Below are 17,126 nucleotides of genomic sequence, written 5' to 3' on the forward strand. Positions count from 1 at the left end.
TCTAAAATTTAAAGAATATATAGTATAATAAATGTCAATCGGTACAAGCGAGACTTTAGGTGGTGTATATAAATACTAAATGTTTATATATAAACTTGATCACTTTACAACCTCATCCTTTTGTAAAGAAATATATTTTAAAATTTAAATTACGAAAGATAGTGTGCTGTTTGATGATAATATTTTATCCTAAAAATAACATAAATGTGTTTTCTTTTTTAAACATCTTTATCTTATAATAATCGAGCGGTGAAATTAAATATTACCCCATGCAATGATGGCTAATAATTTAGTCTACAGTGCGTTAGATTTGGCTACCTGCAGAGATAATGCCTTGAGATTTATAGAGTTTAACCCAAAAAAAAAGTTTTAATTTTAATGTATTGATATATTTTTGTAATTAAAATTGATCATATATGAATTTTGAGTCACTAGTAATTAAATAACATTTTTAACATTGTATACAAAAGTTAATTCTTCTAATCATATATACATATCCATATTTCTCTAAAAAAAATAAATTTTAACAATAATAGTTAATAATGGATCGAAAATCGATATATCAGATGTATAAAAATTCATATATTTTATTTGCTAGTTTAAATCTTTGGTAGAGACAATTTTATAGCGTGTTATTAGAATTTGTATGACTAAAAGATTTAGAATTTAATATTTGTATTTTAAAAAGATAAACATATATAATAATTTTTATGTCTCTATTTTTTAATTTTATAAATAATTTGGATTGATTCAAAACATAGGAGCATGCCAAAGAATTTAAAACTTGGAAGAAGAGACGCAAGAACAGCGAGCCAATCTGCAGCCAACAATGGGATCCCAGCACCAACTTCAACCCTAAATCAACTAATTAATCTCAAGATTTGGTGCTCTTGGACTTTCCACCAAGGACTTGGTCGCCTTGTCCGATAACTTCTAATCTAACGTTCCACACACTCATATGATTTCACTTATCATAATAGTTAAAGCTTTTCTTTTCGTAAAATCATACTAAAAAAAGTATTAAAAGAAGAGATTCTTATTTTTAATACGTTAAAAATATAAGTATTTATATAATTTTTTTATCCATTAATTAATCAATCTCAATCATTTTATATAGAAAAAAAAAAGTCTATAATTATTTCAAGAGTTACCTGAAACGTTGATTTGGGTCTGAACGTAAGGTCCAGGTTCTTCAGGTCCCTTAGTATGGTAGCGTCTGATTTATTGGTGTCGAGGTGCCGCCTATCCGATGCTTAACTTAGCAAGGGCTTTAGGCAGGTTTTTAATAGAGTAGAATGCGAATATACATGAAGGGTGTCAGTGTAATTATAGTAAAGTAGAAAACCACTTTTGTTGGAATAGTTCCATCTTTATTGATAGATATAAGTCATATAACCATTCTCTTTATCTTGGGAGTTTGTTAGGATCTATCTTTCAGGGAAGATAGAGATAGTTGAAGAGATTCGAGGAGGTAGTTACTTACTTAGATAAGTATAAGCTCGTGTTCGACCTTTTTAAAAAAGTCGAATATGCGGTAGGGGCCACCTTCTTAGGTGGGTCTTTCATTCTTATTGGGTCTGGCTTTTATGTTTTGGGTCAGGGTATGAACAGTGCCCCTGCTTGAGTCCTAAACTTTTCATAGGTCGGGCACAAGCATCTCGAGGCACCTGCTTGGACGTCGGGTGTCTTGCTTTTCTAGAAGTCGGGTACTCGACGTGTTTTAAAATTTTGAACGTTACCCCCTTTAAATGAGGGGCTAGGTTGGCGAGGCAGTTCGGACATAGTTTGCTTGACTTTAAGTCTTAGCAACTTTGTTAGGTTATTAGTTTCCTTTCCTAGTTCCAACTTCGAGTAGTCGATCTTTATTACGTTACTTTTATAGCTCATTTTTTTCCGATCTCATTGAGGTCGCTTTGTACGAGTTGTTTATATAACTTTTTACATTAACTTGTACCTCGTCGCTTCATCTTGTCGGTCATTTGAGGTAGGACAATGATTTTCGCGATTTGTCGAACTTAAATTAATGCGTTCCATATAGGAAACTTTTGAAAAAAGAGATAGGACTTTTTATTAATAGTCCATAAATTCCTTTACATAAACTTATGTACTAGGGTTCCCTGTGGTGGTGCTTCGTTAAAAAATCCTTAGAGTCAGAAAAAAAGAGCACCTAAACACAAGGTTTGCTACCTAGCTATAGTACTTTCTTAGATTACATGTGTGCCAAGACCTCAGGAGCTCCCGCCCTTGGAGGTCGAACACTTTGTAGTAACCTTTACCTAAGACCTCAACTATTTTGTAAGGTCCTTTCCAATTAGCAGCCAGCTTTTCCTCTCCTGATTTTTGTATCCCGATGTCATTTCAGATCAGGATGAGGTCGTTGGTGGCGAATCTTCTCTTGATCATATTTTGGTTGTGTCTTAGAGCTATTCTTTGCTTTAGGGCTTCCTCTTTAATCCGAGCTCTTTCTCAGACTTCGAGGAGAAGATCGAGCTCTTCTTTTTGTGCCTAGACGTTAGCTCTTTCATTGTAGAATATGACCCTAGGTGATTCTTCAGATACCTCTATGGGGATCATTTCTTCCATTCCGTAAGCAAGTCGGAAAGGGGACTCCCTCGTTGTAGAGTGCGGGGTCATCCGATATGCCCATAAGACTTGGGGAGCTCATCGGCCCAAGCACCTTTCACGTCTTGTAGTCAGCACTTTAACCTAACCAGTATAACTTTGTTGGCGGCTTCAGCCTGTCCATTAGTTTGGGGATGTTCTACCGATGTGAACTGGTGTTTATTTTTAGGTCAGCCACCAAGTTCCTGAAGTTTGAGTCGGTAAATTGAGTCACAATGTTCTTATACAGGAATTTTCAACTTCTTTGAGCAGTGATAGTTGCTAAGGGTTCCGCCTCGATCCATTTAGTGAAGTAGTCAATCCCTACTATGAGATATTTGACTTGTCTTGGTGCTTGCAGAAATGGCCCGAGCAAGTCGAAGCCACAGTTTGCAATTGGCCATGGTGAGGTGATGCTAATAAGCTCTTCAGGTGGCACAACATGGAAGTTTGCATGCTTGTGACAAGGTGGGCATTTCTTGATGAACTCGGCCGATTCCTTTTGTAAGGTTGGCCAGAAGAAGCTAGCTCGAATCACCTTTTTGGCCAATGACCGACCTCCCAAGTGATTTCCACATATGCCACTGTATACATCTCTAAGACTTCCTTTATATTGGAGGTCGGGAGACACTTTAAAAGGGGTGTTGAGATCCCTCTTTTGTATAAAATATTATGGATCAATGTGTAATTTTGCGCCTCTTTTAGAAGTTCTCTGGCCTCTTTTTCATTCTTGGGGAGGACATCGAACCTGAGGTAGTTGATCATAGGGGTCATCCACCCTAGATTTTGGTTGGATACTATCATCACTTTCGAATTGTCCTCTTTCTTTGATATAGATGGTGCTTGTAACGTCTCTTGAATAAGACTCCTATTATTGTCCCCTAACTTGGTGCTGGCTAATTTGGAGAAGGCATCAGCTTGGGCATTTGATTCTTGGACTATATGTCAGACTTCTCCTTCAAGAAAGTGTGTCAGTTATTCTCGGGTTTCATCCGAGTACTTCTTCATAGTGGGGTCTTTGGCTTGATAGGTGTAGTTGATTTGCGAAGTTATTACTTGCGAATCACTGAACACTACCAATTTCTCATTCCCCACTTCTTTAGCTAGCTTCAAGCCAGCGAGTAATGCCTCATATTCTGTCGGATTGTTGGAAGCAGAGAACTCGGACCTTAAGGAGAGTTCTATCCGAGTTCCTTGGTTGCTTTCTAAAATGACGCATACTCCACTTTCGATTTTGTTTGATGACACATCTACGTATAGGTTCCTTGTAGCTGGATCTCCTGGACTTTCGGTGTACTCGGTGATGAAATCAGCTAGGTATTGTGACTTAATTGCCGTCTGAGCTTCGTACCTTAGATCGAACTCGGATAGCTTCACAGCCCATTGCAACATTCTTTCTGTCAAGTCTGTCTTTTGTAAAATGTGTTTCATCAGCTGGTTAGTGCAAACTTTGATGGTATGAGCTTGGAAGTAAGGTCAGAGTCTCTGAGATGTGAGGATAAGGGCATACGTGAACCTTTCTATCTTTTGATAGTTCAACTCTATCCCCTGTAAGGCTTTGCTGATGAAATAGATAGGTTGCTGCCCCTTCTCATATTCTCGGATTAGGGATGAAGCTTTGGCTCGGCTTTCCACCGCCAAGTATAGCACGAGCTCTTCCCCTTTGATAGGTCGAGTAAGTATGGGGGGTTGTCCTAGAAATGCTTTGAAACCCTGGAAGGCTTGCTCGCATTCTGGGGTCCACTAGAATTGCTTCCCTTTTCTTAGGACTAAATATAAGGGAAGTGATTTCAGAGCTGACCCGGCTAGGAACCTGGATAGAGTTGCCAACTTTCCATTTAGTTGTTGGACCTTTTTGACACAAGTCAAACTTTTCATGTTAAGTATAGCTTGACACTTGTCTGAGTTTGCTTCTATGCCTCTTTGGGTTAATATGAACCCCAAAAACTTTTCGTCTTCTACCGCGAAGGTGCATTTTGAGGGGTTTAGCCTCATTCATGCTTCCTTATTGTAGAGAACACCTGAAACGTTGATTTGGGTCTGAACGTGAGGTCCATATCCCTTAGTATGGCAGTGTCCGACTTGTTGGTGCCGAGGTGTCGCCTATCCGAGTTCCTCGTGAGGAGGTGGGGGATGGTACTTACAAGAGACTCCGATGCTTAAGTTAGCAAGGGTTTTAGGTAGGTTTTTAGTAGAGTAAAACACGAATATACCTGAGGGGTGTCAATATAAGAGTAGAAAACCATCTTTGTTGGAGTAGTTCCATTTTTATTGATGGATAACCATTCCCTTTATCTTGGAATTTTCTTAGGATCTATCTTTCAGGAAAGATAGAGATAGTTGGAGAGATTCGGGGAGGCAGTTACTTACTTAGATAAGTATAAGCTGTCTCTTTTCATTGTGTCTGACCTCTTTAAAGAAATCGAGTATGCGATAGGGACCACCCTCTTAGATGAGCCTTTCATCCTTTATTGGGTTTGGCTTTTGTGTTTTGGATCAGGGTATGAACAATAACTAATTAAATGTCTAATTTTTCCAGTAATATGTTAAGAACTCTAAAAAAAATTTAAATATACACTAAGATTTATTTTTTGTTTGTTGATATATATTTGCTAATTTGATGACATGTTGATTTTAAGGTGGTCACACAATTGGACAAGCAGGATGTACAATCTTCAGATTCCACATCTACAATGAAACCAACGAGTTAGTAACATCCTTTGCACAAACAAGGCAATCAAAATGCCCTAGGGCATCCGGTGTGGGGGACAACAACCTCACCTTCTTTGATCTTCAAATGCCAGCGTCATTCGACAACCACTACTTCAACAACCTCGTCGACCGGAAAGGTCTCCTCCACTCTGACCAGCAACTCTTCAACGGAGGATCCACTGACTCTATTGTTTGTCGCTACAACACAAACCCTAACTCTTTTTTTGCCGATCTTACCAGTACGATGACCAAGATGGGAGACATAAATTCCCTCACTGGATCCAAGGGAGAGATTAGAAAGAATTGCAGGAGTGTGAATTAATTAAGTCAAGAATCCAACAATAAAACATGTTATTACTTGCGTATATTTTGTGAGTTGAAAATTCATGTGCAGTTAACTTAATATGAAGTTGATAACTGAGTGTGTCGTTAAATGATTTTATATTTTTTACTAAATTATCATTTAACGATTCTCATCTATTAACTTCACTGAAGTTACCTACACGTTTCCACCTTTTTTGTGATTTGTCTACTAAATTATGACTAGCTAAGTCTAGCTAGTGGAAAAAAAAAATCTTAGCTAGAATTGATTTGCTTGTGCTTTATTGTGTATTTGTTTTATTATCACTTTACTTCCAAGTGCAAATGTTGAAGTTGATAGCTATATTTCGATTGTGACTTTTGAGGAGTAAATCCCCATAATGGTCCCTGATATTCGGGTCGTTACTCAATGTGGTCCCTGAGATCCCAATTGCACCATTGTAATCCTCCAGATACGGCTCCGGGCACCATAATAGTCCTTGGACAGTTTTTCGGTGATGATTCATCATCAAGACGCTGACGTGGTCTTATTTTGCCACGCTGGATGGTGCCAACGGCTAGTTGAGCTGGCACAGTTTCAATTTATACCTAATGTGGTCCCTCCCTCTATATTTAACCCTAAATCCCCAAATGTTCAGTAAGTTAATTTCTTCTTCTTCTTCATTGTTGTTTTCTCATTCTTGTTGTTGCTGTTGTTCTTGGAGCTGAAAGTGAATATCCATGATAGGTGGTGGAAGCACTAGAGCTGGAAGCTCTATTAGTTCACTGTGCAGTGGCCATTAGACGAGAACGCAAAGCAGGAGCAGAAGATCTGGGGTGCCAGAATGGTGCGGTTGCGGCTGCCGGCCAGTTTTCAGGTAGTCTGGGACAGATTCAAACCCAAATAAACTATTTTTTGGTTGTCCCAATTATAATGTGAGTTATCAGTATTACTTGTATTGTTATGATTGCTCCTACCTACCTGACTGTTCTTCTCTTGTTCTTCTTCCCTGAAGCTTGAGCATGTTATATGTTTGCTTGATTACAGACAAGTGGAAAGAGATGATGTGGGTTTTTTGTGTGGGCAGATACTGGGCAGGATGAACCAGTTGAGAAATTAAACCAGAATCTTATGGAGATAATCATAAAGTGAAGATGAACTTTGATTAGAGGCTTGGGAGATTAGAAGAAGATGTCCAGAATGAAAAATTGGTTAACCAATTATTGGTATTAGTTGTGTCTGTATTGATTGTGTTAATTGTTATCCTGTATTGTAAAGCCTGAGTTAAAAGAGTTGGTGGTGTGTACCCTGTATTCATTGAATGAACAATATGTAAAAAAGTGATATATGGTATTAGAAACTATTGAATGGTGTTTGTTGATGGAATGTAAACTTGGATAACTCAATTAATTAAAATAGTAATATGCTAAAGAAGGCAACATAAGTGATTGAAAACCAGCCAGTACTGTATTAAGATAATGGTTCAAATTTAAAAGATAAGTGTATTAAGATAATGGTTCAACTTAACACAGTTAGTCACATAACACAAACGGCAGCCAACTAACATGAGCATGTTAAACAAAGTTGTCTCAAAAGGGAGGACTTTACAGCAAAACATAAAAGATTGTTTTTTTTTTCTTGTGTAGTCTTTGTCTAGCAAAAAGTATTAAATTCAACACAGAAAGCCATATACATTTAAGCTAAAGTCTTCAATTCTTCTTTCTTTGAGCCTTAAATCCTGGAGTTGGAATGAACTTCATGTAATTGACAAGTCTTGTTGCAGTTCCTGAACTAGCATCCTGCATGGGATTCACTGGGATAGAAGTTGCTAGTGGAGAGGATCTTCTCCTTGGTGATAATTTTAAAGGTCTTTTTATTTCATGATCCTAGATAGAAAAAATTTACATTACACATAAATGATGATTCACTTGAATCACAAAAAATTTAAGAAATGTAAATAGGTAGTTACCTTTTGAGAATCTTCTACATCAGAAGCAGTTGGCTGAGATATATCTATCTCTACAGGTTATGCATCAGAAGTGGCTGGTGCAATCTCAGTAGACTACACAAGAGGATTGAACATGTATGTTTCAAGTTCCATAACATCACATCTTCTACAAACTTAATAAAGAGTATACTTTTGTGATAATATGTTGCTGTTTATTTCCAATCTTCTAATAAAATTAAAATGGCTTAAGTAAAATAGATCTTTTAAATATTCTCATCATTATACATAAGAACTGAATTAGACAAATTATATATTATATAGGACAACTACAGCAGAAGTATTTATAGTATTGTCTACATTACAAGTCATTGCAGTATTCACTCATATAACAGACATCAACAGATAAGAGCTTTATCAAACAGAACACTCATAACCATGAAACAGAGCATTATTTTCAAACAGAGCATGATCATAATCAAATAGAGCATCTCATAAAATCCCAACCTAATCAAACCATAGAACCATAGTAACAGAAAAAAAAACCATAATTCCAACCACACTCACAACACAAAACATATACAAAAACCATCATGCATTGCAAAAAAGAATAAAAAAAAATTTACCTTTACAAATGGCAGAACCTCTTGTTTCTGACGTAGGAGGAAACCAACAATGAAGTGAAACTTGATTTTGATGTCTTCTGAGTGCAAGAATTTCAACCTCACCAATGGAACCCTAAGAAAGTAACAGAGCATTATTTTCAAACAGAGCATGACCATAATCAAACAGAGCATCTCATGAAACCCCAACCTAATCAAACCCTAGAACCATAGTAACAGAAAAAAAAACCATAATTTCAACTACACTCACAACACAAGCATATACAAAAACTATCATGCATTGCAAAAGAGAATAAAAAAAAAATTACCTTTACAAATGGCAGAACCTCTTGTTTCTGACGCAGGAGAAAACGAACGATGAAGTGAAACTTGATTTTGATGTCTTCTGAGTGCAAGAATTTCACCCTCACCAATGGAACCCTAAGGTAGTGGCATTCATGAAGAGATGAGGAACAAGAAAAAGAAAAGAAGAAGATAGAGGGTGGAATTGGAGAAGACAAGTAAAGGGAGGGTGTGTTTTTGATCAAGCCCGCTTCATATTTTTATTTTGGATCAAATGACGATGTTTTTACCAAATTGGGCCGCCAACCCAAAACGCCAACGTTTTGGCTCTCCAACGTGGCAACTTCATAACACATCAGATCGTCGGTCATGACTCATCACCAGAAAACTGTCTAGGGACTATTATGGTGTCCAGAGCCGTATCTGGAAGATTACAATGGTACAATTGGGATCTCAAAGATCACATTGGGTAACGACCCAAATCTCAAGGACTATTATGGGGATTTACTCATTTGATGGTTTTAATTTTTAGATTAGATTCGGTTTTTTTATAAACTTTTTATTTTTTGCTTTTTAAATATGTTTGCTTTTCTTAAGAGATTAATTTCATTATAAAAGATTTAGGAAACAAATATTAATTTAGTCAATTAATTTAAGAATTGGTTAACAATTAGAAAAGAAATGTAAAAAAGAATAAATTGAAACTAAAAACAATAAAAACATTCAAAATTTAAGTAAAAAGAACATCAAAAAGTGAAACAAACTAAAATTAATTTTAAAATTTAAAATTTAATATTTAAAATTTAGAATTAAGAATTTAGGATTTAAAATTTAGAATTTAACATTTAAAATTTAATGTGGCTGATGAGCAACAATAGATGATCGATCAACAATGATTAAATGTAATGATAAGTGGTTAGTGATGACAAAGTAAAATTATGGTATTAGGAGAAAAAAAGAGACAAATAAAATAAAAAAGAGTGATTTCAAAAAAAAATTAATAAGGGAGTAAACTTATTTTGTTTTAGTTTAATAATTGATTATAAGCTGAAATCAAACCATTTTTTTGTCTTCCTAATAGGCTTGTTTTGGCGTACACTATGTAACACCCTAAGTTCTTATACTATCGTGGGGTTTTTTAGAATAAGGTGCCACACTTGAGCCAAAAAGGAATGACTTAATCGTTACGCGAGGCAGGAGTAAATACGTGTAGAGCGGAAAACGAGTAGCGCTAAAACGTTGGAATTTGAATTTAAAGTGAAATAAACATCCTAACCATGAGTACGTTTCAAAATAAAATTACTTATAGGAAACTAAAACAGGAAAAGAAGCTAACTACGTCCTAAACTAGTCTCGTTGAAGAGGCTCCCCTACTTGCATCCTATCCTATCCTCGGCCAGGAGTCTTTAGTTATTCACGAATCGAGGTACCAGGGGTCTCCCTCCAACACCCTTTTGCGCAGTGAAGACCCGGTTTCGTTGCGTGGGATGGACCAAAACTCGACGGGGTGCCGAAGTGGGGGAATAGGGTACGTATTCCACCCTTGGACTTCCGCAAGGGTTCAACTCCTCCTCTGGATCCTCCTCCATGGTGTCCTAACATGGCATGTAATATGCATCTTCTTTTTTTTTTGTAAAACATGTGTGTAAAAGAAAGGGGAAACATATAGGAAAATAGAAGGACAATCATCAACATAATCATAATTAAATCTAAGGAAAACATGGAACTTAAGCTTTCATTCGTGCCTTCTTTCTTTCTTAATTTATAACTTATATGGAAGGTATTGAGCTCAAACCGGTATAAGTGGGAGTCCCCTTCCCTTACCGAAGGTTCTTATCCCAAACGTTTTGGCGATCACCTTCCCTTACCGAAGGATCATCTCGATTGATCACCCTCCCTTACCGAGGGATCATCTCGATATCTTGTCTTTGGGGGTCACCTTCCCTTACCGAAGGATCATTTCCTCAGTTCTTTAACAAGTACGGTTATTTAGGCATATACAAGAATGAACCATGCGAGAGGAGAGACATATATCATTATAAAATAAGCATGTTTGAATAAGATTTTATACGAAAGTAGGTACTCTCGTCCTAGAGGGGTATAAAATAAATGTACATTATAGAAAATAGGATGTTAATTAGCTGAATAAAACAATTATAAGAAAACATATACTCTTGACCCTAAGAAGATATTAATGATATAATGTAAAAGTATAATCTAAGTGCATATAGTAAGAAAGTGAGTATTTGAAATACTTGGATTAGATATTATAAAAGTATGTACCCTTGATCTTTAAATAAAGGAGCAATAATGATATAAGGGGTCATTTAGTTGCATATAATAAAATAGGGTTCCTTGAACAAGATATAAAAAGGAGCATGTACTCTCAATATTAAAGGAATAATAATAATGTAACGGTAGCAAAGGTCATGTAAGGGCACATAGTAAAATTAGGGAATGTTAAATAATTTAATAAAATGTTATAAAGGGGCATGCACTCTTAACATAAAATGAATAATAATAAGGTAACGGTATCAAAGGTCATGTAAGGGCACATAGTAAAATTAGGAAATGTTAAATAATTTAATAAAATGTTATAAAGGGGCATGTACTCTTAACATAAAAGGAATAATAATAAGGTAACGGTATCAAAGGTCATGTAAGGGCACATAGTAAAATTTAGGAAATGTTAAATAATTTAATAAAATGTTATAAAGGGGCATGTACTCTTAACATAAAAGGAATAGTGATTAAAGGGTCATGTAAATGCACATAGAAAAGATATGGGATACATATTAATGGATTTCAAGAGGGTATAATTGACAAAATAGATAATCATGCTCAATGTAGATGCAAAGAATAATTCATACCATAAAATACATGAAAGGTGATAGCCATGCATGGATGGAAGAAAACAAAGTAAAACATACTACATGCCAACATAAGTAAGAAAGGCATAATTCCCTACTCTTTTTCTTAACGCTTCTTCGAGCCTGCCTCTTGTGTTTGCACACAGAATATTATTTCTTTGTAAAAAGAGAAGGGAGAGGATTGATATTGAGAGGAGTGATTTTCTACCTATGGGTGCTCCCCTATTTATATACGTTCTGGGGATGGGGTGGTTGGGATATTTTAAATTTCAAACTGAGGGCGGTTACTAGGTTCCTATCCAAAATTTCAAAATTCTAATCTTATCTCCTAACCAATTTTCAAACTTTGAAATTTAAATTTTGTTTCTAGAAGGGGTGGTTGTTACACACTAAACACTAATAATCAATGGAATCCATCATCCTAATGGTTGAAATTTAAGAAAAATGCTTTTTTTTTTTTTACTAAGATAGGATTGTATTTATTGGGAAAATGAGTATAAAAAAATCTTTACAAGACACGTATAAGAAATAGAAAGGGTCATCCTAAAAATTAGATAATAAAATAAATATTAAGAGAAAAAAAATTTTAGTATTACTGTATTAGCTTGATTCTCAAATGATATTTTTTATTAAGTTTTACACTTTCTTTCCATACTTCTTGAGGTGCCATTTTCCTTTTTTCAAAAATTCATTTGTTTCTTTTTATCCATATTCTCCATAGCAGGATTGCTACTAAACTACTTCTCATCCGAGTATTAGTTTTTCTGTTCGCCCCCTTATAACCTCCATCCACCATGTGCGAAAAGTCTCATCATCTTCCTTTCCAATTCTTCCATGCGTGTCAGCAAGATGCCAAATAAGCTTTGAGTGTGGGCAAGAGACAAAGCAATGCATAATTGACTCTGGAGCTTGGTTGCAGCGAGAACATATTTCAGAGATTGTAACTATTCTTCTGTGCAGTTTTAATCGGATAGGAAGTCCTCCATGGAGCGTTTTTCACATATGAACCTTCACCTTTTCTAGCGTCTCCAAGTCCCATACAGAATTTCATAGAGCTTTATTCTTAAATTTATCAGCAAGAAATTCAATTGGAAGATAGTATAGCTGGAAAGCAATTCCATAACCTGAACTAACTGAGTAAGCTCCCTTTCTTTCCTTACTCCATATAAATTTATCACCGTCTTCATATATCTTGACTCAGTGAATTGATTGTGCAATTTCTGTTGAAAAACAACTATTAATTAATTGGGAATTCCATTTCCCTGAGTCTGTCATCAATTGAGAAACCCAAATGAGGTTTGGCTGAATTTGAACATGTGATTTGACTATTAAGGGCCCTTCTTTGTTAACTCAGTTTGCTTTTTAAATGTTTATTGAGCTCGGTCTCCCTACTTTTCAAATTGTCCCTTGTTCAATGATTTTTCTCCCTTCCAGTAGACTTTTCCATGTCCATGAAAAATTATTCTCAACACCTGCTTTCAAAAAATTATAGTGTCTGAAATACTTGCTTTTAAAGAATCTTGTAACCAATGAATAAGGTTTTGTAAGAAATCGCCACTTTTTCAACATCGCAAAATTAAAAGTTTTGAGATCTTTAAAATCCATTCCTCCTTGACATTTTGGTCTACATAATGTGTTCCAACTGATTCACTGTAATTTCTGTTCATAATATTTTTGATCCCATCAAAACTGTATTAATTGTCTTTGAATGTCCTCTATGAATTTTTTAGGCAGTTTAAAACATCCAAAGATATAAACTAGGATAACAGCTCCAACAGCCTTTATCAGCACTTCCTGACTGCTTATTAATAATAATAATCTTTTTTACTGTTGTAGTTTTTTTGTTATTTTTTTTTACATAACTAAATGTGAATATTTTGAATTTTTGTAGAGTTGTAGACAGATTCAGATACTTGTCTTGTGCTCCATTATATATGCAATCGTATAAATAAATGCTCAGGTTGAGTTAAGCTCAAGTTGCTTGGGAGCAACACCAGATTTTCAATGATATATAAACTGTGATTGTTAGTAATTGATTGTGAATTAGGATTTAGGGTAATTTATTGAGTGTGCAATTTTATATGATTTGAATTTAGAGAATTTTGTTGATCTTGAGGATTTTGAACCTATTTCAATAACCTATAACCGAAGACAGGGACGGATTCAGGTGGTGAGGTGGTGTATTAGGGGGGTTTGCTCCCACTCTTTTTTTTTTTAAAATGAGAAAGTATGAGGAGACAATAGCTTTATTGTACAATGCGTACAATGGGGATTTAATTGTAATTAAAATTAAATTATAGGTAGTTATTTAATTTTGAATTCTTTCTAATTTGAAATTTGAATTAAATTAGGACTACCTTCAGTTATAGAATCAAAACAACAAACCCCTCTCTCAATCTGCCATTACCTCTTTTCTCTCCATTGCTTCTTCTCTAACCAACCCTTATCTCTCTTCTTCGTTTTCTCAACCCAGATCACCCAAACCATCACCCCCCAGCCAACCAACCACCGTCGCCCACCCTCTCTCTCTTCTCTTTCTGTCCTCTTTCCCCCATTTCTCCCTGTCGTGTTTGCTGCCCCACGCCCCTATTTACGCCTGCCAGCTCCGGCGAGCAACACCTCGGTGCAACCCAACAGCGGCTAAGTTCTGTGCCACTGCGACACTATCACTGCCCCCGTTCTTCTTTCTCTCCTTCATCAACGCAGGTTCCATCCCTTTCCTTGTCTCCGGTTCTTTCTATTTTATTTATTTCATTACTTTTAATTCTGGTTTCTGCATATAGATTAGGCTTAGGACTAGTTAATATCTGTTGCTAGATTGAATATGTTTGCTGGCTGAATTTTATGAGTTGATTGCTGCTTCCATTGAACTGAATGCTCTGTTTACACATGATGCACACCATATGCTCGATGAAATGCCTAAATGAAATCTGTATGTTTAATTCTTATGTATGGCCAGCATTTTACTTAAATTCTATTCTCATGAGGCATTATAATTTACAATTGTGCAGTTTTATGTGATTTCTAATGATGTTTGAGCTTGAATTTTGTTATGCACTTGTTTGTGATTTTTTTATCAAAACACCAATTTGGTTAAAAATTCAGATGTTATCAATTGTTTGGTATATTTTTAAGAAATGCATACCATGTTTTATTGAGTGATTTGAATGAAATGGTTTATTTATGTTGGTTTTGAACATAAATGATCACATGCATCATCACTCGTTCTTTGAAGTTTTTGAGCAATTAAAATTGGGTTTCATCAAAATTATTGCTTTTTGAACAAAGGGCTGTGTTTATGTGATTATTTTATACTCTTTGACATGAATAAGTGGGCTTATTTATTATTGTCTTGATTATTTTCTTTGTGCTAATTTTGATTAACCCTTGCAAATTCAATACACAATTGCAATAACTTTGCTTTCCAGCCTCAATTCACATACACATGAACACGTAACAAATCATGATGTCGTCGAGGGTGAAAAATCTAATATAGTGAGCAACGTTCGTTGAATGCATTAATAATGAATGGTTATTTTCATGTGAATTAGATGTTCATACTCCATGCAAGTGGCGTATTTATTTTTATGTTTAATGCTTACCCAAATGCATCATAAACATTCATGATTCAACCAAATTTATGAAGGTTTTATGTTCATGATATGCTTTTATATATGAGATTGTTGAATATGAAAAACAGCGAATTTTACTATCATTATTAAGATTTAATTTGATCATGAAAATTAAATAGCCAAGAGTTAGTTATCAACGGATGGGCGACTTAATATGCTTCTTGCATGTTCAGTTTGGAATATACATATAATCATACATGATAAACACTAAATGAATAAAAAGAATAACTCCAGTCATCCTTGGCTCTAAAACTGATTTCTGGACTATGTGCTTAGTAGTTGTATCTACTGCATGTTCATGTATGTGATGTATAGTGATATTGTTTGTGCTGGACAAAAGGTTTCTTTTTTGGTCTATGTGCTTGGTAGAATGATTGACTTGATTTCTTTTTTATGGTTGCATTGTTTGTGCTGATTAGTGAGGTTTCAAGCAAATGATATATACTAAGAATTTATCTTATTATTTTTTTTTGGAATTGTAGGCCATGCAACTGTCAGATGTTATTGAGGTTGGAAGTGAAGAGATGGATCTTGGTTACGAGGTTTGGACTCTAGAGGTCGGTGCTCATATTGGCCGCAATGAGCCCCACCAATTTGATGGGTTCATGTATTTGTTAAACTCATTCGACAATAGTTAGTTTCTGTTGGACATGACTTTCAGTACGTAATTCATGTATTAGATACTATAGACGAAAACAGTTATCTGGTCTGGAAAGAATGGGTTTATTTTTAAAAAAATTTGGATGTTCGTTTGTAAATATTAATGATGTTCACCGTTATTGTATCCATCCAGATGGTTAATTTATTAGATAATATGGATGTTCATTCTAATTATATGATCCCACTTATTGATTACACGATTATCGCTACTCACAAATGTTGGATGTTCATCTTTACATATAACTGGATGTTCAGACAGTGGTCACTATAGCGTCTATTCAGGACGCTTCATGAAATATTGGCTTAATGTCAAAATTTAAGAACTCAATGCTTAACAAATTCAAGTCATTTGACTTTGGAAAAGTAAACATAAATCTCTGGATAAAGACAGGATGTTCGTTATAGTAAGAATCTAGATGGTTATTTTCACAGAAAAAATGGATGTTCACTTTCGCTGTAACATCTGTTCAGAATGCTTCATGGAAACTCGACTCAAGTTCAAATTTCAAGAACTCAAAGCTTAACAATTTCAAGTCGTTCCACTTTGGAAAACTAAAGATAAATCCCTGAATAAAGACATAATTAGACGGATATTCATTTTAGCTAGAATATAGATGGTTCCTTTCACAGAGAAAATGGATGTTCACTTTCATGCATTTTTAAGAATGTCATGCCTGAGTGAATGAAGACCAACATATTCACAAAATTACGAAAGGTAAAAGAGGGTCCACAATACTAAAAAATCCTCCCAATTTTCATGTCAACCATAATGCTAAACTGTTGCCTAGCTCAACTTTCCACCTTCTCAATCCAACAATCATCCACCATGGACACAAATCTTGGTTCCTTCAAGGTCCCACCAGCTTCTCTCCCTGTATTCCCAGGTCTCTTCATCATGGTTCTTGCCCCCATGTACGACTACGCCATCTTCCCATTCGCAAGAAAAATAACCAAAACCAAAACCAGAATCACGCATTTACAAAGAATTGGAACAGGGTTGGTTCTTTCCATAGTGGCCATGGCAGTTGCTGCGTTAGTCGAAACAAAGAGAAAGAAAACGGCGTTGATTCATGGTCTAACGGATTCAACGGAACCTCTTCCCATAACGTTCTTGTGGGTGGCGTTACAGTACTTGTTTCTTGGCTCTGCTGATCTTTTCACTCTTGCTGGGATGATGGAGTTCTTCTTCACTAAAGCGCCATGGAGCATGAGGTCTCTTGCAACCGCCCTTTCTTGGGCTTCTCTTGCCATGGGTTATTACTCCAACACTGTTCTTGAGTCGGCAATGATGGATGTTGACTCCTCAGCAGACGGATGTTCAGCCACGTGAGGAGCGATGGAGTTCCTTCCCGCAAGGGCGTAGTTGCGACGAAGCTGGGTGCTACAGCTCCGGTCGAAGGAATCAGAGGCTCTACGTCGCACAGGAGCGGATCGATTGGCTGCAGGTTGCTTTGTGGACAACTGGGCGGCGGCTGGGGTGGGTGGGGTCTTGTCGAATGA

General features: G+C 35.9%; 2 protein-coding genes across 2 annotated transcripts; both read left to right on the plus strand.

Annotated features, from left to right (window-relative positions):
* Nucleotides 766–5,669, plus strand: LOC107627797 (peroxidase 52-like). The gene is given in 3 exon segments (XM_016330622.2): nt 766–864; nt 866–924; nt 5,239–5,669. Coding segments are annotated over 3 exon segments (555 nt in total). The 3' UTR covers nt 5,636–5,669.
* On the plus strand, nt 16,453–16,956 carry LOC107627798 (protein NRT1/ PTR FAMILY 4.6-like). Its single transcript, XM_016330623.1, has one exon. The coding sequence runs from the start codon at nt 16,453–16,455 to the stop codon at nt 16,954–16,956; it is 504 nt and encodes a 167-aa protein (XP_016186109.1).

This window comes from Arachis ipaensis, chromosome B02 (assembly GCF_000816755.2).
Source record: "Arachis ipaensis cultivar K30076 chromosome B02, Araip1.1, whole genome shotgun sequence".
Lineage (NCBI taxonomy): Eukaryota > Viridiplantae > Streptophyta > Magnoliopsida > Fabales > Fabaceae > Arachis > Arachis ipaensis.